Raw genomic sequence first — 24,808 nt, 5'->3', positions numbered from 1 at the left:
ATTAACGTCCAATGACTGCCTTGATTACTTTTCTCGGAAAGTCGATTAGTTCACCTGACGCTGGTGCAGCTTTTAAGAGAAACACGCTTAATTTGGTCGGGAGTTTTCACTTTTTCCATCAGTGCATTTAGAATATTTGATAATTTTTCTCTTAGAGATAAGTCATCCATATATATTGACACAAGATGATTTCAAGTTACGCGCACCAGCCACCTCCTGCGTCCGTTCAGTTGTTTACTGCTACCTGTGAACGATAGCGGCAGTGAAGCGAGCAACACAGGCTCGCAAGGCATGCGCAATCGGAGCAGAGTGTCATCACACGAGGGAAGAAGAGGTGCGGGTCTCTTGCAAACAGACTGTGGACGTTCCTGTGAGGCCCTTGTTTAGCAGTTTGTCGGGCACAAGTTCGCCCAAGGTAGAGTAATTAAAGGACCATCACTCAACTGTGCGTTACAATATGTCTATGTACCCTTAGATTTACCTAGAAGTGCAATGGTCATCTGCATCTCTTCGTACGACGCAGTTAATAAACCTATTTTATTTCCCTATGTTATCTTTGATCATTGTCCCCACTCAATATTCAATTAACTAGAAGCGCGTGTAAAATGACACGATATCAATAAAATTTTACATAGCTTCATGTTAGATAGGTGGCTTCTGTGGCAAAAAATTACATGTTACTTTGAGAAAACAGTGTTACAAATAGCAGTTCACCTAGCTAAAGGTACAATTGGCACCGGTCGACATGAGTCGCGGGCACACCGCAAGCATGCGTTCGCTGTTCACACAACGAACGCACGCTTGCTAGCAGACGACGTACTTGACAGCAAAATTTAAGACATGTTGCATAACCCATGCCTCAAATATGTATACGTAGCAAAAAGATGTCAATATAAATTTGCAGTTTGAAATAAAGCACCATTATAAGACTGTATGCGAGCAATTCGTCGCGGCACCAGCAGTGAAATCACATTGAATATGCTGCAAAGTGCGTCTCCACCCCAATCCAGTTTGCTTGCTGAGCCCTCGCACAGTTTTTCCACACACAGAGCCTCAGCGGGCCGCTTCGCCCACTCGACTATAGTCTAGTACTACTAGTTACGAGGGACGCTCAACGTAGGAATGGGTGGCCAAGTTCTTAAAAAGCATCGCTCAAGGCAGACCACAACAGTGAAAACACTCTGAAATGCAAGCGGTAACAATCGTGGGAAACACCCGACTGCAGGAAAACATTCAACGACGACATGGCTACCCCTATTGTGTGACACGATCAACACACAAGGCGCACCTCCGATTCCCGAAGTAGTCTTGAAAATGGAGGTTTTGCTGCTATGAATGAAGTGCACCCTGTGGCTTCACTCAAACGGTCCAGCTTCAATTACACTAAAATAGTCTTTATTACAAATGTCGTGCAATGTGCACAGCTTGTGGCAAACAGAACATCATCATTTGTGGCACATTGTTTATCACAAACTCTCACTGCCAGTGATCAAGCATAGCAGTAAATGCAAAAATCCAGCAAGCACTCTTCTAAAAGTAGACAGCCGCCATTATACTATTTCTGAATCTCAAACAATCTTTAGTGATGAGAGTACAGCAAACCAATGTGAAAAACGCTGCATCCAAAGTCCTTGTGTGACAGTCCAACATACTTCTATCACATATCTTACATAATGCATCCATGTCGCAAAAACCGCGCTTAAATACAAAAAGGGTGTAAAATCGAGAGAGGGAGACAACAGCCCTAATAGAACTCAAAACAGAGGGCCTGCTTCATTCATACAGCAAAAGTGCTTTTAAAAAAGAGAAATCAATATGCATTACAATAACAATGCACTCCTATTTAGCCTGTTTTCAAGCACATTCACATGACAGCTTTCATGCAAGCTCACGTGCTCTAAGCACTCCACATAACAAACAAACTGTACTAAATATATTTTTCACCACAGTGCCTCCGTGCTAGGAAATCCGACAGGGTTGTATATGGTAAACTTCCTTACAGAGCACCCAATACGACACCAGAGTACACTTATGGTCTCCGGTGATGTTACATTAAAGCACTTGGCAAAGTGTGTCGTACAGTGCATATAAAATGACATCTCTACAAAAAGTTTTCAGGTTGAGCAAAACCTGAAGTTATTCGCTACGCATTAATGCTCTCAATCTAGAATGTTTAATGCAGGCTGTGCATACAATTCCTTGTCAAAGTATTTTAACCAAAATGCTTTCTAAAGGTCCTTCTCGAAAAATACCTTAATTACATATATTTCCCAGAGTCAAGAAGACCTTTCACTTGAGCGCCGCTGTCTCCCCAGTCAAACAAAAGAGTGCTACCAACACCTGCACATACCAGCAACGTCTATAGTAAAGCCAGTGATCCATGAAGAAAAAAATAAACATAAGTTCTGACAAGGGTACCTGTACTCAAACGGCTTGCTCACAGTCTACATCGGCGAGAAGGAACCTCGCTATCAGCAGAGAACCCCTTGCTGACTACAAATTTTTGTTCTTGGAGCAAAGTACGGAGCATGATGCAAGGCAAGCACCAAATGTTTAATACCAGAGCCAGATACAAAACCAAGATGACACATGTGCAATCTGCTATTAAACAGTTGGCGCTACCCTCGCTTCATGCTCTGTACTTTGCACAAAAAACACCAACTTGCCTAAAAACAACCTCCTGCCAAGGGCCGTCATGGGTGGCCTTCCTGGGCAGCAAGGGACCTTTCTGCTGGCAGTGCTTGCCCTTCTGCCTTGCCCAAGTCAACCACACACCTACGAGTACATTCTTTGGCCCCCACCCCACTGCCCACCACCGCATCAGTACTCGTCCTCATCCTGGGCCTGGCGCTGCTGCAGTTGAAGTTGCTGCTGTGCCACTTGCTGCATCTGAGTCCACTCCTGCTGGGCCAGCTCAGCTTGTTGTTGCCGGGCCTGTGCAGCAGGCAAGGACATTTCCACACCATGCAACACTGTCACCAACATCCAAGTCAATTATCAACACTGCACGATCTTTCGCTAAAAGGAGCCGCACCCCTGAAAGTCTCAAAAGCACTTTCCTTCACCTCACTTGCAAGAACAAACACGGTGGCTACTAGGCTTAAATAAGACAATCAAGCAAAAATGACAAACTTCATCCCTCCATAAAAAATTGCAGCCGGCTCTCTCTTCACTGCACCTCCTCCATCCCATCGGACTAGCACTGCCACACGACACTGCACGCTTACTTCTTTTGCATGGAAGTAAAAGTGCTCACTTTATTAAGTCTCTCCAGCAAAAGGCAGCCATTGGAATCTGAACCTGGCAAGATGTAACGCTAGAACGTTATCTAGTGAGGCGAGTGTAGCAGTGCTATTGTAAGAATTAGAGGGCAGTAAATGGGATATAATAGGGCTCAGTGAAGTTAGGAGGACAAATGCAGCATATACAGTGCTAAAAAGCGGGCACGTCCTGTGCTACCGGGGCTTAGCGGAGAGACGAGAACTAGGAGTCGGATTCCTGATTAATAAGAATATAGCTGGTAACATACAGGAATTCTATAGCATTAACGAGAGGGTGGCAGGTCTTGTTGTGAAACTTAATAAGAGATACAAAATGAAGATTGTACAACTCTACGCCCCTACATCCAGTCATGATGACCAGGAAGTCAAAAGCTTCGATGTAGACGTGGAATCGGCGATGGGTAGAGTGAAAACAAAATACACTATACTGATGGGCGACTTCAATGCCAAGGTAGGCAAGAAGTAGACTGGAGACAAGTCAATGAGGGAATATGCCATATGTTACAGGATTAGTAGGAGAGGGTTATTAGTACAGTGTGCAGAACGGAATAATTTGCACATAATGGATACCTTCTTCCGCAAGCGGGATAATCGAAAGTGGACGTGGAGAAGCCTGAATGACGAGACTAGAAATGAAATAGACTTCATACTCTGGCACTAATCCTGGCATCATACAAGATGTGGACATGCTCGGTAAGATGCGCTGTAGTGACCATAGTGACAAAGAACGCGAATTAGCCTTCACTTGAGGAGGGAACAGAAGAAACTGTTACATAAGAAGCCGATCAATGAGTTAGCGGTAAGAGGGAAAATAGAGGAATTCCGGATCAAGCTACAGAAGAGGTATTTGGCTTTAACTCGGGAAGAGGACCATAGTGTTGAAGCAATGAACGACGATCTTGTGGATATCATTAAGGAGTGTGCAACAGAAGTCCGTGGTAACCCCGTTAGACAGGATACCAGCAAACTATCGCAGGAGACGAAAGATCTGATCAAGAAACGCCAATGTATGAAAGCCTCTAACCCTACAGCTAGAATAGAACTGGCAGAACTTTCAAAGTTAATCAATAAGCGTAAGACAGCTGAAATAAGGAAGCATAATATGGATAGAATTGAACATGCTCTCAGGAACGGAGGAAGCCTAAAAACAGTGAAGAAGAAACTAGGAATCGGCAAGAATCAGATGTATGCGTTAAGAGACAAAGCCGGCACTATCATTACTAATATGGATCAGATAGTTCAAGTGGCCGATTAGTTCTATAGAGATTTATACAGTACGAGTGGCACCCACGACGATAATGGAAGGGAAAATAGTCTAGAGGTATTCGAAATCCCAAAGGTAATGCCCGAAGAAGTAAAGAAAGCCTTGGGAAAGATGCAAAGGGGGAAGGCAGCTGGGGAGGATCAGGTAACAGCAGATTTGTTGAAGGATGGTGGGCAAATTGTTCAAGAAAAACTGGCTACCCTGTATACACAATGCCTCATGACCTCGAGTGTACCAGAATCTTGGAAGAAAGCTAACATAATCCTAATCCATAAGAAAGGGGACGCCAAAGACTTGAAAAATTATAGACCGATCATCTTACTGTCCGTTGCCTACAAAGTATTTAGTAAGGTAATCGCAAATAGAATCAGGAACACCTTAGACTTCTGTCAACCAAAGGACCAGGCTGGATTCCGTAACGGCTACTCAACCATAGACCATATTCACACTATCAATCAGGTGACAGAGAAATGTGCGGAATATAACCAACCCTTATATATAGCTTTCATTGATTACAAGCAAGCGTTTGATTCTGTCGAAACCTCAGCAGTCATAGCGGCATTGCGGAATCGGGGTGTAGACGAGCCGTACGTAAAAATACTGAAAGGTGTCTATAGCGGCTCCACAGCCACCATAGTCCTCCATAAAGAAAGCAACAAAATCCCAATAAAGAAAGACGTCAGGCAGGGAGATACGATTTCTCCAATGCTATTCACAGCGTGTTTACAGGAGGTATTCAGAGACCTGGATTGGGAAGACTTGGGGATAAGAGTTAATGGAGAATACCTTAGTAACTTGCGATTCGCTGATGATATTGCCTTGCTTAGTAACTCAGGGGACCAATTGCAATGCATGCTCACTGACATGGAGAGGCACAGCAGAAGGGTGGGTCTAAAAATTAATCTGCAGAAAACTAAAGTAATGTCTAATAGTCTCGGAAGAGAACAGCAGTTTACGATTGGCAGCGAGGCACTGGAAGTGGTAAAGGAATACATCTACTTAGGACAGGTAGTGACTGCGGATCCGGATCATGAGACTGAAATAATCAGAAGAATAAGAATGGGCTGGGCTGTGTTTGGCAGGCATTCTCAGATCATGAACAGCAGGTTGCCATTATCCCTCAAGAGAAAAGTGTATAGCAGCTGCGTCTTACCAGTACTCACGTCCAAGGCAGAAACCTGGAGGCTTACTAAGAGGGTTCTACTTAAATTGAGGACGATGCAATGAGCTATGGAAAGAAGTATGATAGGTGTAACGTTAAGGGATAGGAAAAGAGCAGATTGGGTGAGGGAACAAACGCGAGTAAATGACATCATAGTTGAAAGCAAGAAAAAGAAATGGGCATGGGCAGGACATGTAATGAGGAGGGAAGATAACCGATGGTCATTAAGGGTTACAGACTGGATTTTAAGGGAAGGGAAGCATAGCAGGTGGCGGCAGAAAGTTAGGTGGGTGGATGAGATTAAACAGTTCGCAGGGACGGCGTGGCCACAATTAGTACATGACCGGGGTTGTTGGAGAAGTATGGGAGAGGCCTTTGCCCTGCAGTGGGCGTAACCAGGCTGATGATGATGATGAACTCTTTCAGATGCCATTTTCTCCCGTTGATTGAAAACCTGCTTTCACGATATTTCATGCCTCTTCAGAATCATAGAAAGTGTACAGCTGCAGAAAATATTAAGAACTTTCAACTGTTAACAGAATGTAGACTCCATGCGAAAGCTCACTACAGGAACATCAAATATGACAACATAAACTGTCTCATGTTTTCAAAAGCTTGAAAAGCACTTATCCAGCCACTTGAAAATTATGCCTGGTGCATGACGTAGTGAAACACACTGCAAGAAGTGAAACCGCTACATGTAACGCACTGACACAGAGTAAAAAGGCCCAACCGTCTACCTTGCCAGCTATTTTGCTAAAACATTCGGCACATTATTCAAAATTGCAGCACAATTCCAATTGTGGTGTTTCAAGATGTATGCAACACATTTTAGATGTTACTTTTGTCAGTGTTTTTGTTGTTGATGCACTATCTTGCTGTACACAATTGTGTACACAGCGTCTGAAAGGGTTAGTCAATGTTATGTCCTAACACCTGCTGGTGGTAGAAAAAAAATAATTTAACACTTGTGGGCATGGTTCTGCATATCACACAGCTGAACGGCAAAAAGGAGGCCACCAGGGCATGGCAAAATTTCATTGCTGGTAACTACTTCATACAAGGAGATGCCTTTTAGGTACAAGACATCATTTATGCTGCAAACCTCTAATGGGGCCTGGAAACTGAATCATTCCAAATAGACTGGATTTACTTATATCTAGGCTGGCCTCCATTCTAAGTTGACTCCCTAAATTTGGAAGGTCAGCAAAAATAAAAATCAACTTTCCTCAAACGTAAGCTGAACAAAAAAAATAAAATAAAATAAATTCAGCTACGATAAAAGCATGCACTTTATTACTTTTCGATGCTCATCACAAGTCCATGGCAATTGTCTTGGTCATCACTGGTTTCCTTGTCCTCGATTTCTGCCCATACTGCACTTGCGTGTATCCTGCTAAAAATTTTGCATTTTTGAATGCTCAATGTCAAATACAGTAGACTCCCAGTCATCTGACTCTACTTAACATATATCTTTGGTTAATAAAATACGTGAAAAGGTTCTGCATGGCTCCCATAGATTTCAAATGGTCAAGACTAATTACTTCTACCTGAAATTGGTGCTCACGGAACTCGACTGATCAGCACGCATGCACCTGACCCCAACAGTGACAACTCAATCGTGGCTGCAATGGCCGCAGCATCTGCCTTGGCAGTGCAAGGGTACAGCGTATGTGTCAAACAGGGCCAACCTATGGGATAAGACGGCTGCAGCCCCTGGCCCCCGAGTGCCAGGAGGCCCCATGAAAAAGGTTTCCTTCATGGACCCCTCAACAATTTTAAAGGGCCCAGGGCCTCGTTGAAAGTTTGGGTGGTACAGTAGAAGTTGTAAAGGGTCATCCAGGGAGCATTCTAACACAACAATAGTTACACAGGGTTTAGTAGTAGCAAAAATAGGAGCACAAAGTGTGTGGCACAAACAGGCGACTCAATTCCTTTGCTTGATCAGTGTCTCCTTCTGTATAAGAGACGAGGGTTCATTTCCTAGTACATGCACTTTCTGGCATTGGCCTAGATCCTATATGCAGATAAAGGGATGCCGTCCATGTTAACTAAAATGCTTGTTGCTTTACAACTCATGGTTCTCATTTTCCAGGCTGCTGGACATGGAGCAGTTTGTACATTTAAGAGTAGCTTTGTGGTTAAACAATAGCGACGTACTCGTTAGACAATAAGCATGATACAAAAGCCTAACTGATGAAATAAAACATTTTCATAAAGCAGAAATGCACTAAATTTGAACTCTGCTGTGTTACATGCCAAAACAATGATCTGATAGTGCGGGGCTCCCGATTAATTTTGACCACCAGGGGATCTTTAACGTGCCCACAATACATGGGACACGGGTGTTTTTGCATTTAATCCCCCTCACAATGCGGCTGCCAAAGCTAGGATTTCATCCAGCGACCTTGTTCTTAGCAGCGTAACATCACAGCCGCTAAGGCATGGCGGTGGGTGAAGCAGAGACCTTGCAAACGTTATATCAATAGAGAGTTTTAGAATTGGGGGCGCAAGGCACTGGGCCCCCAAGCCGTGTTGCATCGGTTGCTCTTGGGTTTAGATGAGCAGCAGAGTTTGAGGATTGGGTCAAATGCAGACAGCGGTGGGTTGAGCGCTCGGGACGCCACAGTGTGGAAAATGGAAAGGTGCTTGAAAGCAAAAAAAAAAAAAGAATAACCTCTTTTCTTCCAAGTGAAAACGAACAGAATGCATTTTTGAGCAAAAAGAGCGAACAATGTAAGAAACGTAATCACTGTGTTAGTACCGGTTAGTATTACGAATTAAGTGTGCGATTCTAAGCCAAGCAAAGCCAATCGAAGCGAAGTGCTCTTAGTTGGTGTTTTCTTGTGTCGCGCTGCAAAAAAACTGCGAGTTCACCCGCGTAAAATGGCGAAAATCAGTTGAAGTAAATAAAGTTTGCTCTGCGACCATCTGCTGTACGTCACCACTGTCACCCGCGAGGGCGGCACAAGACGGCTTGGGGGCCCACGCTAGTTTTCTATTTTTGGGCCTTGGGTTAACGCGAACGCAAGAACCCAAGACTGGCTTGGGTTCTCCGCATGCGCACTTGTGGCGCGCAACTCTCTAATATTCAAGACGGACATAACTTTCATCTGAGAATAAACTTGAAACCAGTCACATTTTAAACACTTGGCAGACCTGTCAACCTGGCAAGATAAAAAATCGGGAGACTTTTTATCCATCCAATGGGGGGGTTACATTCACTGTTTCAACTTCAGGTGACACCGGAGGTTGGGGGGTGGGGGGTTTCATTCAAACTTTTTTGTTTGCAAGTACCAGCCTGAATTTGTCTGCTTCTACGCTTACTGCATCTAGGTTGGCCTGTTTCTTCTTGACCAATTTTACTCTTTCTCTCATCAAATTGAGGTGTACCCTAGCCCTCACTAACCTGTGATCACTGCACTTTACACTACCTAACACTTCTACGTCCGGCACTATGCTGGGATCGGCAGAAAGTATGTAATCAATTTCATTACTTGTTTCACCATTAGTGCTTTTCCAGATCCACTTTTTGTTCCAACGCTTCCAACGCTTATGTGCAGCTCATTCCATTCTGCGGATTCTACCAACATCTCACATCGAGAGTTCCTAAAATCCATGTCGTAGTTGCCAATTGCCTATTCACCAGCCTGCTTTTCCCCCACTTTTGCATTGAAGTCGCCTTCGACTACAGTATACTGAGTTAACAGAGAGAATATAAGAGTGGGGTGTAAGATTAATGCCGTAAAATCTCGTTAATTTGACACCTGTTAATTTGGAAGTTCTGATAATTCGGACAGCTTTATTGGTCCCGGCCAAAGTGCACGTTAGTCTATGGGACCAAACCTTCGTCACTTCATCAGAATTCGGCTCCGCACCGCTTAATTTGGACAAATGCTGACGGCTGCCGCTACACGAAAGTATGGTAAAGCAGCGCCATGATGTTGATGTTGCTGTGGCTTCACGCACAAACGCACGGGGCGCTTCAAGGCCATTGTTCAGATCTCTGAGGCTTGTTGTTCTGCCGAGCTGCCCGATGGCGACTAAGCAGCGCCGTGTTTGCGAGACAAAAAGTGGAAACGTTAAGTGTTAACTGATACCTATGCAATAAGCTGGTACGGTTTATGCAGATACAAAAAACATTATGTTCAATGGCCGCTGAGTTGGGGATTTGACTTTACTACTTTTAAAACGAAACTACTGTATAAGCGGGTACGGTTTAACGAGGTTTTACTGTACATAATGCCAAATTAACAACCTAGCCCTATTATACGATCAGTAAAACTGGTGGTACTATTACAAATCGTAATGTAGTCACTAACTCAAGACGTGCAGAAGCCAGCATCTGGTCGCTAATACAATTCTACACTATGCACCATGTGCGATTCTGATCACAGCGGCTCTTTTACAAAACCCTGCTATCACCCATAAACATCAAGTTAACCTTTAATCACAGAATGCGACATCCTCCTTCGGCAAACTCCATGGTACTACCACGCAGGTTCGATGAACACCGAAATAAAGTGCCAGCAAGACAGTACAGTGGGACTACATTGAACACGTAAAATGTCGTCCCAGGAAAATTCACCTAAAAATTGCTCGGGCGGTGCAATTGGACACGAAACTAGAGACTAACGAAACTGCGTTCACAACAGCCTACCATCAGAGCCAGCCTTGTGGCCATCCTTAGTGCCACAATCCTTAGCCTAGAAGTCACCCCCACCTTGTATGTGAGGCGATTCAGTTGCTGTTTCAATATGGCGCACAGCAGTGCCTCATTTCCGGTGGTCAAGATTTAAGAGGGCAGCGCAAATTGTAGGAACTAATAGGCCTTGGAAGGTGAATCAGTACCGTATTCTTGTGTATATAACCCACCCAGAGAATTAAAGAAGTACAGTAAATGTGGGGTGCATGTTATATGCAAATGTTGCCTTGATGTACGAGTACATGGCTGCGCAAATTTCACCTCATAATGTGGCTTTACAGTAGTGCAGCAGGTGCTACCGTGCAAGTTTGTCAATGAATACGTCCAAGACCCCCACATGCAGCTGACAAAAAACTACTTTGGAAGACTGTCTTGGCAACACCCTTCTAAGCAAAATGGTGCATTGAAAAACCGTAGGTTTCTTCCCTAACTATACTTAAACCTTGTTATAACAAAACGGGATATAACGAAATATGTGTATAACGTAGTACATCTAACCCGAACTTTTTCCCCAATAACACAGGTTCAAAAATTGCGTGCGCCTTAGAATTGAGTACGACCCTAAATCTGCGTTACCATATCGCCATCAAGATTTCAAAATGGCCACCTCGTACGCGCTTCGGGCCTAGCTGCCATAGCTTCATCAGTGTGCTGTAGTATCCATGCTTAGGTTAGTCCACCGCCGCCTTCACGTTTTCTGTCTTTGCTCTATCAGCATGGAAGTTTTGATTGCAAAGACACGCCAAGTGTTCATCACAATGCCGCAATTAAAAGGAAAGTGATCATGTGTGCGGAGACGGGCAGAAATCGGGTCGCATCAGGGACGTTCAGATTTCCCAAAACTTGCATGCGGGACTAGTGCAAACAGGGGAAGCGTTCTACTCTGGCGGCTGCTGCGTAGGCACGGCTGTGCTGCCCCTATCTTGAAAGCGATCTGCGATATGGAGACAGTCTACGCAACTAAGTGCACCGCGCTGTGTTCTCGTCGCTTAGTTCACACTGAAGCGAGAGGCCGCACAAAGGTCAATTCGCATGCTTCTGCTACCGCACCTCCTCACTCCAGCATTCTCACAAAACGTTTCCGCAGTCATTGAACGAGACGTGTTTGTGTTTGCTTCTGTGCGTGCGAAACGATGCTTGTTAATTTAGTTGGGAAGCAAGTGTTTGAAAGTTTACACGGCCGATAAAACTACTATCCTTACTTTTCGTATAGCTGCCTACTAATTTGCTACTGCAATCGATGCTTCGCCTTTCGGGCGAAACTGTTACTTTTTTTTTATTACCGTATTTACACGATCGTAAGTCGACCACTTTTTTAAAATTTGAAAATCTGAAGTGGGGGGCCGACTTAAAATCGAAACCAAAACATGGCACCGCCAAAAAAAGCGAGACCAACGGGAGCTACAACATAGTTACAATTTTATGTTTGCTCTATGGCCCTACCCATAGCTTTTCGCTATCCCGCGTGTTTGCTCGCTTTTCGGAAGGGTTTTTCAACATTTTTGATAGTTTTACAGTGCACGCAACACTCATGAGGGGGTGTCGATAGTAGATGGAAGCGCCGTTGTTCCATTCGCGGCGGCAGCCTCAGAACGGCGGCACTTGTGGGGAGCATCGGTTGTTCATAGTGGAGCAGACACCCCTCGCGGTTTTCTCTTTGCCTGTTGCACTTAGCTTTCTCTATAGTTTGATGAAATGCATTGGTTTGACGCATTCCACTTGACTGCCGGGCACGTGCCACTTCTATGCTTCCTCAGTCGTCACGCATGCTCCAGCCCCACTAATCACGCGGCACTCGTTCACAGCAGCGTTCAAGAGCGCTGCCATCCTTTACGCCGAAGAAACAAATCACTGCGCAGTGGGCCGCAAGTTCGATGTTTCTGAACGCGTGGTGCAAGAGTGGCGACTGCAGCGAAACGAAATTTTCACCTGTGACAGCAAGTGAGGAATTTCCAATGTGCCAAAGTCTGGACGCTTTCCGGAGCTGTAGGCTAAGCTTGTGGCGTATGTCGCTGAAATGCGCGATCAGTCCCTGCCAGTGAAGTGCGACATAGTCATGAAACAAGCCCGGATCTTTGCCTTTTAAGGACCTGCTCCACCGTGAGTACAACGAGTGAGTGGCGGCAGAAGACTGCGAAATTACGCCAACCAGACCTGCCAAAAAGCCTCCCTGATGGCTGCGTGTGGTTGGGTGCATTCGGCGAGGTCTGCTGTTCCACAAGATGTCGTAGTGCGGTCGTTCGCCAAATGCGAAATTTCACAGGACGATGATGCGCTGTGGGATTGTAGCAACGATGACGATGGCAGCACTAGTGAAGATGAGTAGTCCAGTGACGATGTCAGTTACTAATAAATTTTCGTTATCGAATGCGCCCTCGGGTATGCTCTTCTGTTTTTTTTCCTGTCACTCGATATGGGGGGGGTCGACTTACATTCGTGTAAATACGGTAATTGCAACTTCAGTGCATTGGGAGTAAATCTTTGTTTTTCCAAATGAGAGAAAGTTGTATTTCTGTATGAAATGATGAGGTGTGCGGTACTGTAAAGGCCTTTTCTATTTTTTTTTTAGGTCATGGGAAACGCGTTGCATGTTACAATCGAGGGTGGCATCTTTTCCTTTTTTTTTATGTAATGAAAAGGGTGTGCGTTCGAATCAAGGGCGCGTTGGAATCGAGTAAATACGGTAAATTAAATTTTCCTTGTATCCATGTATCTAAACCTTGTTATAACAAAGTGAAATTGTCCTGCCAATGGATATAACGAACTAGATTCTTCTCCTAAGCCAAAAAAATACCCAGTCGTGCGCAGAGTATATCGCTTTCCGCCAAGTTTGGCATGCGCTCGCTGCAGCAGTTGAAAACGCCCACCTCACCACGTTGAATACGTCTTATGCAGCACTGGTATTCCTCACCACCACATGTAGCTGCACACCTGCACACAGGCAGCAGTTCACTATTGCACATCTCCACTGACCTCTCACCCTTGCATGTGTCTGGCTGTGTGAGCCGCGCCACATTGCACACCTACGCGCAGCAGCGCGTAACATCAGTGCATTTACTTCTGCACGATGCGCCGCGCAGGCAGGCGCAGCTGGGCGTGGACTCCGAGATCTTCCTGGTGCAGTCTCGAGGGTCACGTACAAACCAGTACGAGTTGCACCATGCTGCGCAGCTAGCACAGTGGTGCAAAAGTTTAGTGCATTCACTTCTCTCTTTCTCTATGATGCGTCACACAGCCATCTACAACTGGGCCTGGCCTCAGATCTCCCTGGTGCAATCTTGGGGGTCATGCCCAGCCCGTGCATTCACTTCACCCTGCACTGCGCCACGCGAGCTTACAGCTGCGTGTGGTCTCCAAGATCGCAATGACATCTGTGCAATCTCGGAAGACATGAGCCGACCGAGACAAGCCAGCGTGGCGAAGTTCGCTTGCCTCCTCGATCACCCAGCGAAGCGTTGCATTGCTTGCCATGAGCTGCTCAACTGTGACAAGCTTAGTGGAAAGCGGACACAAAATTTCATCAGAATGGAGCAGAAGGCAGCTATCTAAAGGCTGTTGCGTCAGCTGCTAAGTCGAGTGTTGCGAAAGAGACATGCTGAAGATCTTTTTGTTTTATTCAAAGTTCAATGCATGCCTGGTCATGTAGTGGTTCCGCCGCCCACAAGGCCTTCTGCTTATTTTCATGTTTACAGTTGTGCCACGAATTGGGCATACATTGCAGTAAATGGCAATCATGGACATAACAAAGTAACGTATATAACAAACAGGGTGTCTACCAAGCTGACATTTCTAACTTCCCTGAGTTTTCCAGGTTTTCCCCGAGCACCTTAGCAAAATTCCCTGATGAGCCCGAACTTTGTTTTATGTCAAGACAGGCTCACACCATGTTGCCTGATGCTGTCACTCTCTAGTAAGCAGGTTGAAACAAAAGAATGACTTAATCCAGTTTGAATAGTAAGGAGTAATATCTATTTTATTTAAAAAGAAAACAGAAGGAAGGTGTTAGTAAAATGCACAGCTAAGAAAATGGTAAAACCCATTCCAAATTGAGTCGAACATCTTCAAATACGAATGAAAAGGAGATGCATAGATAAGTAAATATTTCTGAATATGAGCTATTTCTATCAACTGATCGCAAGCTCATCGGTATGAGGCCTGAACTTTGTCACAACCAAGATTCTCTCTCAGCGGCTGGGAAGTCAACCTCAACTGTCCTTACATACTCTCATCCTGTACACAACATCTCAGAGTTGGGTTTCACTGCTTCAAAGAGTTTATTTTGGTTTAGATGAGGGACACCTGCATCTCGGCGTCAGCCAACACTGTTTTTTGAGCTCAAGCTCCTTCAAAGAGGCGGCGGCACGCTTCCTTTCCCGCAATTCCTCAGTGCGTCGATCCGTTCTGTTCTCATCCTCCTTCTGCCACGCGTTCACCCCATGGATCATTTGAAGCATCCTCTTGGTCAGTTGTACAGTCAACTTCTGATTTTTCGGACTCCCTGGGGGCCGCAAAAACATACGAAAAATCTGGCAGTCCACAAAAATGAATGCATGTCTTTAACAGGGTGTCTACCAAATTGACATTTCCAAATTCCCCGAGTTTTTCAGGTTTCCCCTGAGTGCCCTTGCAAAATTCCCTGAGTGATGCAGAACTATGATTTATGTCAAGACGGGCTGAAACCATATCACCCGATGCTGTCACTCTTTAGTAAGCAGACGAAAAAAATATATATATTAAGACGACTTAATCCAATTTGAATGCTAAGGAGTACTGTTTATGCCATTCAAAAAGAGTATAGAAGGGAAGGGTTAGTAAAATGCACAGCAAATAAAATGCCTTCGAGAAAATTGCACATCGAGTTGGACGTTCTCAAATACAAATAAAAAGTAGATGCATAGAGACAAATATTTTCGAATATGAGCTATCTATATCAACTTATAGCAAGCTCAGTGGTATGAGGCCCGAACTTTTTCACAATTGAGATTCTCTCTCAAAAGCTCGTAAGTCAACCTCAACTGTCCTGCCATACTCTCAGGCCGCGCACGACGCCTCGGGTTGTATTTCACTGCTTTAAAGCGTTTATTTTGGTTTGGAATGAGGGACACCTGCATCTCGGCATCAGCTAACACTGTTTTTTGAGCTCAACCTTCTTCAAAACGGCGGCAGCACGCTTCCTTTCCTGTGCATTCCTCAATGCGTCCGTGCTTTCTGTTCTTGTCCTCCTTCCGCCACTTGCTTGCCCCACAGACCATTTGGAGCATCTTCTTGCTCAGTTGCATAGTCTATGCCCGATTTTTCAAACACCCTAGGGGCCGCGGAAACATCCGAAAAATCAGCCACTTGGAAAAAATAAATGCATGTCATTTACTGCCCTTAAGGGCTCAAACCGCCACAGGCACATTCGAAAACGCTCTGAAGGCCTGTCGGTACACGTATTAGGCATATCGGCACTCGTACTGTGACAGGGGTGCACGCGTGTATAATTAAGGAATACATACCGTGTCCCGTGACAATTGCCCCTTCCCACGCTTGTTATGCTTCACCACGTGACACTGCTGTACTGAGGCTAAGCTCACTTTCGGAGACTGGCATTACGCAACGCACTGTGCTCTGCGAGCTTCGAAGCCAATCCCGAGGATTACAAAGGCGGAGTCAGTGCCATTGCTGACAGCAGCGAATTCTTTCAATGAAAAACATGGCACCGCACGGCAAAAAGCTTAATAGTGAACGTAGAAGCAGCTAGGCCTAACGCTGCCGTGGTGGTGGCTACTGCTGCCAGCAGATCTGCGTGAGAGAGTGCTGGTTCGAGGCGATGAGATAATCAAAATGGCGGCCATAGTGGCTCTGATTAATGCCATTTGAGACCTACAGTCAGGGCAATATACAGCGACTATATGGAGTATGTGGTGGTGCCGCAAAGCCGTGCGAATTATCGGGCATGTCCGAAAAAAATCGGTCGTTTACTACCCTGGCAATACCTCGTGCTGATGACACGGCGTCAATGACGATTCGTTGCGATTCCACTGTTACTGGAGCCAGCATTAACACTACTTTCGTTCCCTTTCAATAAAGTTACAGCTAACTTTCCCTGATGGAAGCACACATTCCCTGAGTTTTCCCTGAGTATTTCCAGACTATTCAAATTCCCTGAGAATTCCCGGTGTTGCCGGTTGGTAGAAACCCTGACAAAATAATTTTGGCTTGGTTATAACTTCGTTATGAGGTTAGACCGTATTTACAACTGAAAATGGTGCTGTACTTTTGACAGTACAATGGTTGCTACCGGCTTAACACAAAGCCTCTCAATCGGTCATTGAATGGCCACTTCTCGATATAGGCACACCGCACCTGAAGAAATCTCAGTTGATATGCACTGCTGGAATGAAAAAAGATTAATAATAATAAGTATTATGGAGTTACAGTAATGAAATTTCACAGTTGGTGCTCATCTGGGTCCCCCTATGCTTAGACCTCATCACTTTCAGTAAATTCTGAAAGTGCTAAGAACCTGCAATTGAGACAAATACAGTCGCCGACCGATTTTCCGGACTCCGAAAATTCGGACATGCCCGATTATTCGGTCAGCCTCGCGGCACCGCCGTTCTCCCCATAGACCATAATGTATAACAACTGCCGAAAGTTCGGACACCTTGCAACCTCTCGTCTGATTTTTCGGACACCCCTTGAGCCAACTCGGTCGAGAGCACCATGCACCGACTCTGACCGGTGCATGGTTCGACTTGCTGAACGCCATTTTTGTTTTGAACGGAGCTTCCTTGCTGCCCCACGAAGTGGCGCTACTGGAAATCCCCGCTCATCATCATCGTTTCTGCCTGGTTAGATAGAGTGGCTCTGCAGCAGTTCCGGTTTCAGCTTAGTAAGCCATGTCAAGACAATCCAGCAGCTGATTGTTTCTTCGCTGACGCTGCGAGCAGGCCGCGTTTTTCGTTTGTGCGACTTGTGTCGGCACGGTGGTGTTTGCTTTGTGTGCTGTGTCGAGGTTTCGGTGAGCCAACGCGGCATACGTAAACATCGCGTCAAAGGTCTAATGGCGCCGACTGTGCCCGCGCAGGCTGCGCTGGGGAATGCCGGCAAGCGGTTGCCGGGAGGCCTAAATTGACTTGTCGCCTTCCGATGTGCTCCCTACTGACGCGGAAAATGTTCTGCCGAGACCTGCGCAGTGGTTGCATTGCGATTCCGGACACCGTCTCATTTGACAGTTTCATAGGTGCTGACACTGCTGTATTGACATGCGCAGAACTCGACGACGGCAAGATCATTCGTCAGGTTTCTGCTACACTGCCGGAGATGACGCACCATGTGCTACGCTGCCGTCGCATGCGGAGCGTGTACAAGCAATGACTGTGCTTTCAGCCGCTAATAGTGACCGTACGACCCTCTCCGAGATTCAGGCTTATCTGATTGCGCGTAAACGGAACAGCGTGCAACGGCGCATTCACGATTTCTTCCAAGCCTACTGCCGAGCCCGAATAAGCGCGTGGAAATAAAGGACTTCTTTTTTTTTTCCTGAATCTGCTTTTTCGGACACCTGTTTATTCGGACATTTTCGCAGTCCCCGTGAGGTCCGAATAAACGGTCGGCGACTGTATGTGCTGCATACATCAGTTGACATTTTCTCTGTTAAATCATGCAAAATGCAAGTTTTGCTGGGTAACAAATCGAACCCCAATAATGTCAGCGCCAGGCACAAACAGTTACTGCTGATTTATCAGGGCGAGGACATTCAAGGTGAGGGTCAACATTGCACTGACCTGTGCAAAGAGTTCCTGCTGCTGCCGGAGCAGCTCTTCCTCAGGGATGCCCAGGTTCTCGAGGCGCGTGCTCTGGCGGCGCCGCTTGGCTGCCACTGCTTTGCAGTCCTTGAGCACTGCCTCAGCGTCTTGCCGGTATGCACCAAAGCCCAGGCTGTCCAGGGCTGAAACAGTATGCGGCGAGCTGGTGAAGAAACTAGTGAAGAAAGAACACATACTTGCAAACGAATATCATCAAATCAAATAATGAACAATTGAATCATTCAATTTGCATACATTTGATTTTTCATGTATTCGATGAAGAGATTTGCACAATGCTGCAAGTCGCATGCACCGCGGAGCCTCTTGTGCGAGCGAGCGCCTCACTTTGTTGTTTTTGGCACAAAAGGGCCACCCCGCCCTTGCCGACGTGGAATTTGGCTCTGCAAGAGCTTGTGCCTTATACGCTCACTGACGTCGGCCCAAAAGTGGGGATTGCACACGGAGCGCCCTCACACCGCAGAACGACACCGCCTCGGCCACCTCTGCCAGTGAAAGGTTTGTCAAGTGTGACAGGACCAATGATGATGACGAATTCAACCTTTTGTGGCGCGAGCGTCAAGTAAAGCGAAAATAAGTACTGGACCAGTGTGAATGAGTTGGCAATGACGTGACATAGCTGTACAAGGCCTAACAACAATTGCAGTAAAGTGCATAAAATGTATCTGTAATAAAGTTATGGCAATGACTAATGAGGTTTACTAAGAACATTGAGAGATACACTGAAAAAGGCTGACAAAATATACTAAAATTTGTCAGTGACGAAAGTTTGCAAAAAAAGCACTACGGCCTTAACAGAGTCCTTGAACGCAAGAACCTGAAGGCACGTGCTATACAAAATGATACATCACAGCAGCACCCTCTGATGAGAGAGGTGCTGTGAATTTCATGGGCTTGTAACATGTAGGACAACATCCCTTAAGAAAGCTAAACCGCTTTTGTGTCAAAAAACAGTTCTGCACCGAGAAATCTCGCTGGAGACATATGCACTGCCAGTATGCTGAAGGAAAGTGCTTCTGCTTTCCAACACTCCAGCAGAATGTGAAGCAGCATCCCACGACGTCGACCAAAGATTGGGGGTTTGTCACTAGCTGTACCAGGAGGGGGCCGGGCACCAACGAGGTCTGGCAACACAACCGCACTTACCCTCAGAGTCAAAGACATTACAGAGGGGAGTGGTCACAGATAGAAGAGGTCGTTCCTATATATACAATAATAGCTTAATACAACAGCTTAAAGCTTTAGAATGTACAGTCGCCAACCGTTTATTTAGACCTCACGTGGACTGCGGAAATGTCCGAATAAACAGGGGTCTGAAAAAGCAGATTAAGAAAAAAAAAAAAAGAGAGAAATCCTTTATTTCCACGCACTTATTCGGGCTCGGCAGTACGCTTGAAGAAATCGTGAATGCGCCGTTGCATGCTGTTCTGTTTAGGCGCAATCAGATAAGCCTGAATCTCGGAGAGGGTTGTACTGTCACTATAGGCGGCTGAAAGCAGTCACTGCTTGTACACGCTCCGCATGCGACAGCAGCGTAGCACATGGTGCGTCATCTTCCGACTCTGAGTCATCATCTGGCGGAGCAGCAGAAACCTGACAAATGATCTCACCGTCGTCGAGTTCTGCGCATGTCAGTACAGCAGTATCAGCACCTGTGAAACTGCCAAATGAGACGGTGTTCGGAATCGCAATGCAACCATTGTGCAGGTCTCGGCAGAACATTTTCGGCATCAGTAGGGAGCACATCGAAAAGCAACAAATCCTAGGCCTCCCAGCACCCACTTGCCGGCATTCCCCAGCGCAGTCTGCGCGGGCACTGTTGGCGCCGTTAGACAATTGACGCGATGCTTCCGTATGCCGCGTTGCATCACCGCTACCTCGACACAGCACACAAAGCAAACATCACCACACCGTCACCAGTCGCAAAAACGAAAAAGGTGGCCTACTCGCAGTTTCATGCACGAAGAAAGAAAAATCAGCTGCTGGATTGTCATGACATGGCTTACTAAGGGAGACCGCAACTGCTGTAACCACTCTATCGAACCAGGCAGAAACGATGATGAGCGGGCATTTGCAGTAGCACCACTTCGTGGGGCAGCAAGGAGGCTCCGTTCAAAACAAAAATGGCGTTCGGCAAATCGAACAATGCACCGGTCAGAGTCGGTGCATAGTGCTCTCGATTGAGTTGGCTCAAGGAGTGTCCGAAAAACCAGACGAGGGGTTGCAAGGTGTCCGAACTTTCGGCAGTTGTTATACATTATGGTCTATGGGGAGAATGGCGGTGCCGCGAAGCAAACCGAATAATCGAGCATGTCCGAATTTTGGGAGTCCGGAAAATCAGTCGGCGACTGTATACAATAAGAACACAGTGTAACGCAGTATATAAGAAAATAAGAAAAAAAAACATCTACAGCAGTTACAGTAAGTACAATATATGCAAAAAAGTTATAACATCATTGTCAAAGCACACAGAACAATTCACAATCTTTAATTTCAGCCGTCTGCGTGGGAAGGCAATTTCACTCTTTCAATGTTTGCGGTATGAATGAAGGAATGCGCGAGTTCTACATGATGGAATTTCAACTTTATGAATACGATCTATTCTGTTAGAAACACATCGGGGAACAAAAATTAGTTCGTTGCGCAAGTGTGGATGGTAGTAAAGCTTATGAAAAGAACTAAACGATGTATTTTACGTCGGGATATGAGAGAAGGTAGCTTAAGATTAGATTTCATAGCTGTTATACTGGCGGTGTGGCTGTATTCCGAGAAAATAAAACGAATGGAATTGTTTTGAACCATTTCGAGTGCATGCTACAGATTTTCCTGAAAGGGATCCCATATTGATGCAGCGTATCCAAGTTCTAATTAGCGACTTATATAGGGGAAGCTTTAAGGAAGGAGCTGATCTTAAAAAATTTCAATGAACTAGCCGAGCATGCGATTTGCGTTATTTGTAATGTACGTTATATGATCATTCCAGGTAAAATGAACGTAGCCGAGCATGCAATTTGTGTTATCAGTAATGTATGCCATATGATCATTCCAGGTAAAGTTAGACGTTGTGTGTACACCAAGACACTTGTACGATAATGCAGGTTCCAGTGGTATGTTATTTAGTCTGTAGAAAGGCAGCTTTGTTTTTGATCTGGTTATGCACATACCGTATATACTCGTGTAAGGGCCGCACTTTTTCTTCGAAAATTTTGCTAGGTGCGGCCCTTACACGAATCAGGCCGATTTAGTACAGGCAGTACAGGCCAAAGGTCTGTACTGTTTATGCAACAGTAGCAGAGTGCAAGAGTCACAAATGACATGCCAGAAATGTTTTTATTCGGATTCCATTTCGCTGTCCTCGTTCTCGGAGGAGCTCGCCTCGGCGTCCGCGTCTTCCCAGAGACGGTCATCTTCGGTGCCGTTCATGGAGTTCGAAATTCCCGTTACCTTGAAGCTTTTAGCAACTACTTCTACTGACATGGCACGCCACGCATTCAAAATCCATTCACACACCTGTTGGAGCGACGCCCGCTTCAGCCGTCCTGTAGGGGTCTTCTCGTGGACGCCTCCAGCCATCCATTCAGAGTAACATCGGCGAAATTCCACTTTGAATGGTCTGTTGACGCATACGTCGAGCGGCTGCAGCACACTCGTCAGGCCACCGGGAATGACGGCCAAGTCCGTACGAGTTGCGGCAACTCGGTTCTTGACGCGGTCGGTCAAGTGGCCCCTAAAGCTGTCCAAAACAAGGAGGGCTTTCCGTTGTAACAGCCCTCCAGGTCTGTTTGCCCAGACGGTCTTAATCCAGTCAACGACCAGTTCCTCGGACATCCAGCCCTTCTCTTGCGCACGTACGACGATTCCCTGAGGGAACTTCTCTTTTGGGAGAGTCTTCCTTTTAAATACGACGTACGGCGGAAGCCTCCTGCCGTCTGCCGTGATGCACAACATCACAGTGCACCTTTGGCGTTCTGCACCAGTCGTGCGCACAGACACACTTTTCGCACCTTTTAAATCCACTGTGGTGCTTTCCGGTGCATCGAACCACACAGGTGTCTGGTCCGCATTCCCAATTTGGGACAGGTCGTATTCATGCTCCCTCCTGAGAGCATTCACGAAGCGATGAAACTTAATGACGTGGTCTTCGTACTCGCGCGGCAGTTTTTGGCAAATCGTCGTTCGGCGCCGAATAGAAAGCTGGTTACGGTTCATAAACCGCGTAGCCCAGCCCCGACTTGCCTTGAATTGTGCCGGGGGTATTTCCATGTGGCGAGCGATGCTGAGGGCTTTGACGCGTATCATGTCAGTCGATACGGCGTAGCCGTCCCTTCGTGTGTCGACGACGTAGTTGACGAGCTCGCTTTCGAGTTGCGGGTACTTGCACTTTTTCCCGCGAAACGCCTTTCGGCTCCTGTTAGTAGCGGCGAGGGCATCTTTCTGATTCATCCAGTAACGCACGCGCTTCTCATCGACGTCGTACTTTCGTCCAGCTTCCCGCTTCCCGTGCTCCTCGGCATAGTCAATCACTTGCAGCTTAAATGCTGCAGTGAATGATCTCAGATGCCGGCCCATCGTCCGTCACGTGCGCTGGCTTCTGCAGGGTTCACTACAACCAACAAAGTGACACCGACGACACCGATCTGAAGTCGCGCTGCCAACGTATCGACACGATGCTAGGAACGATGCCAACAAAGAGGCCGCACAAGGCAAATATGGCGGCGCGCTGTCAACAGCGTGGTCGGCGCGTCGGCGGAAGTAGAATAAAAGCGGAAAAGCGTGCAGCGCCATCTGGCTGTAAATGAACTAACTACACTTTTCTGGCGGGACATTTTGAACTTTTGTTTTTTTTTTTTCGAAATATCCGCTTTCAAAGTTGGGGTGCGGCCCTTACACGAGGGCGGCCCTTACACGAGTATATACGGTAAATTTACATTTAATTATGTTCAATTCCATCAGCCACGTCTTGCACCATGAATAGACTGTTAAGGCAAGATTGGAGAACGGCGACGTCATTATCACAAGTTATCTTCGTAAGATTACACAATCATCTGCAAAAAGGTGAATACTGCGTAGCAACATACTGCGTAGCAACAGCATAACATAGGCATTCTTTCAGGTCAGCCTGGGCAGATAGCTTGTCAATTCTCACGGGTCGGTACAGTCTAGTAGATCCCACGAGCGAAAGCAAGAACTGCTCAATTATGACAGGAGTGCTAAGAGACGTACAGTTCAATGGGCAAGGGCTCTACCCACGCGCCCCCACTACGTGCAAAAGGTGCCAATGGCACTTGACAAGTTTGCAGGAAACACACACAAGGCTTGTGTGTAGAGACTGCCAAGTGGCTCTTTGCACTGTGTGCTTGGAATCATTTCACATGAAGCCGTAATCACCTCGGAGCCCGAAAAGATGGAGCCTAAGGTGTGCAGAGGGACGAAGTGTGTCCCACCTTCGCCCATGACCTCAAGTTATCAGAGGGACTGCCCCGCTGATTTTTCAGATATTCTTGTACAATAGTAATTTACTTGGCGGTTCTTCTATGTGGTACAGTTCATCTGGCAAAACATACAGTGGAAACCATGAGTAGATTTCTCGAGCCTGACAAAGGGTTAATCCACAGATATATTCATAGCGTAACGCCATCTCCACTGCCACTTGACAAACCATTATGCACATCCAGGCACCTACATAATCATATCAGCATCAAACACATATTAGGTAAAACTAAAGCTTTCAATTCTTTGGCTTTGCCACAAGCCATTACACTTTGGAATGATCTTCTAGATATCATTGCTTCAATAACTAACCACATACTTTTTGCGAGCATTTTTGCGTACATTTTATGAACTCAGAATGTATAATGATGCCCTCTTTTCTTGTCACCCTGGAGAATTTAAATATGCAATTAAAAAGATCTGACCCACTTCGAGAGTCTTTTGAACGATGAAGACAAGCTCACCACCCAGCACGTGGTCTGCAGAAATGGTCTTCTTCTGTTGCCGGTTGCAGATGTCGTTGGCCTCGGTGGAAAGGTGATGGATGAACTCGGTGCAGCAGGCCAAGATAAGCTCACGTGCCTCATTCGCAATGCGCACATTAGGGAGCAGCTCCTTGATCATCTTGTTCATGGCAGCACGCGGGATTGTCAGGTCCTCATCCTCGGCACTTGCCGCCTCTGCAGCGATTGTATGCCCCATTAGACTGGCGGCAACGAAACTGGTTACCGCAGCCAATTAACAAACACTTCAAATTATTACCATTCCTAATAAAGAGGTTGCCAAGCTGCAAAAACTCTAGAAAAGTTCTTACCATTTTTTTTATTGACCGGTGTTTTTTATTTCACAAACATAAAAAGTACATTGATAAATTTGCAGATGGAGGTCCAAGAGCACAACGCTGTATGTAGGGGTGTCAGGAAGTTATATAAACAATAAATGTGGAGTGCAACAACAGGATGTTAGAAAACACAGCAAAATAAGAAAAAAAAAGAGAAGAACAATTCTCACAACACAAAGCAACAAATACAAGAATTGAAAGTATTAGGTATTGATAAGAAATTATAGCAACTCCTTTTTGACAACTGCTAATGA

The 24,808-nt window shown here is 45.9% G+C and overlaps 1 protein-coding gene across 1 annotated transcript in view; it reads right to left on the bottom strand.

Moving 5' to 3' along the window:
- Positions 1-1,373: 1,373 nt before the first annotated feature.
- The window catches only part of NC2beta (negative cofactor 2beta), a 46,725-nt gene continuing 23,290 nt past the window's right edge, over positions 1,374-24,808 (bottom strand). The window contains exons 3-5 of the mRNA XM_065440589.1: positions 24,178-24,393; positions 18,185-18,348; positions 1,374-2,934 (exon numbers count right to left, since the gene is read on the bottom strand). Of these exons, the coding sequence (XP_065296661.1) occupies positions 2,821-2,934; positions 18,185-18,348; positions 24,178-24,393 (494 nt within the window). The 3' untranslated portion in view covers positions 1,374-2,820. The remainder of the gene's footprint in view (positions 2,935-18,184; positions 18,349-24,177; positions 24,394-24,808) is intronic.

This window comes from Dermacentor albipictus, unplaced genomic scaffold, assembly GCF_038994185.2.
Source record: "Dermacentor albipictus isolate Rhodes 1998 colony unplaced genomic scaffold, USDA_Dalb.pri_finalv2 scaffold_18, whole genome shotgun sequence".
Lineage (NCBI taxonomy): Eukaryota > Metazoa > Arthropoda > Arachnida > Ixodida > Ixodidae > Dermacentor > Dermacentor albipictus.
Note: the sequence above shows the minus strand (reverse complement) of the source record. Positions and strands in the feature narration are given on the sequence as shown.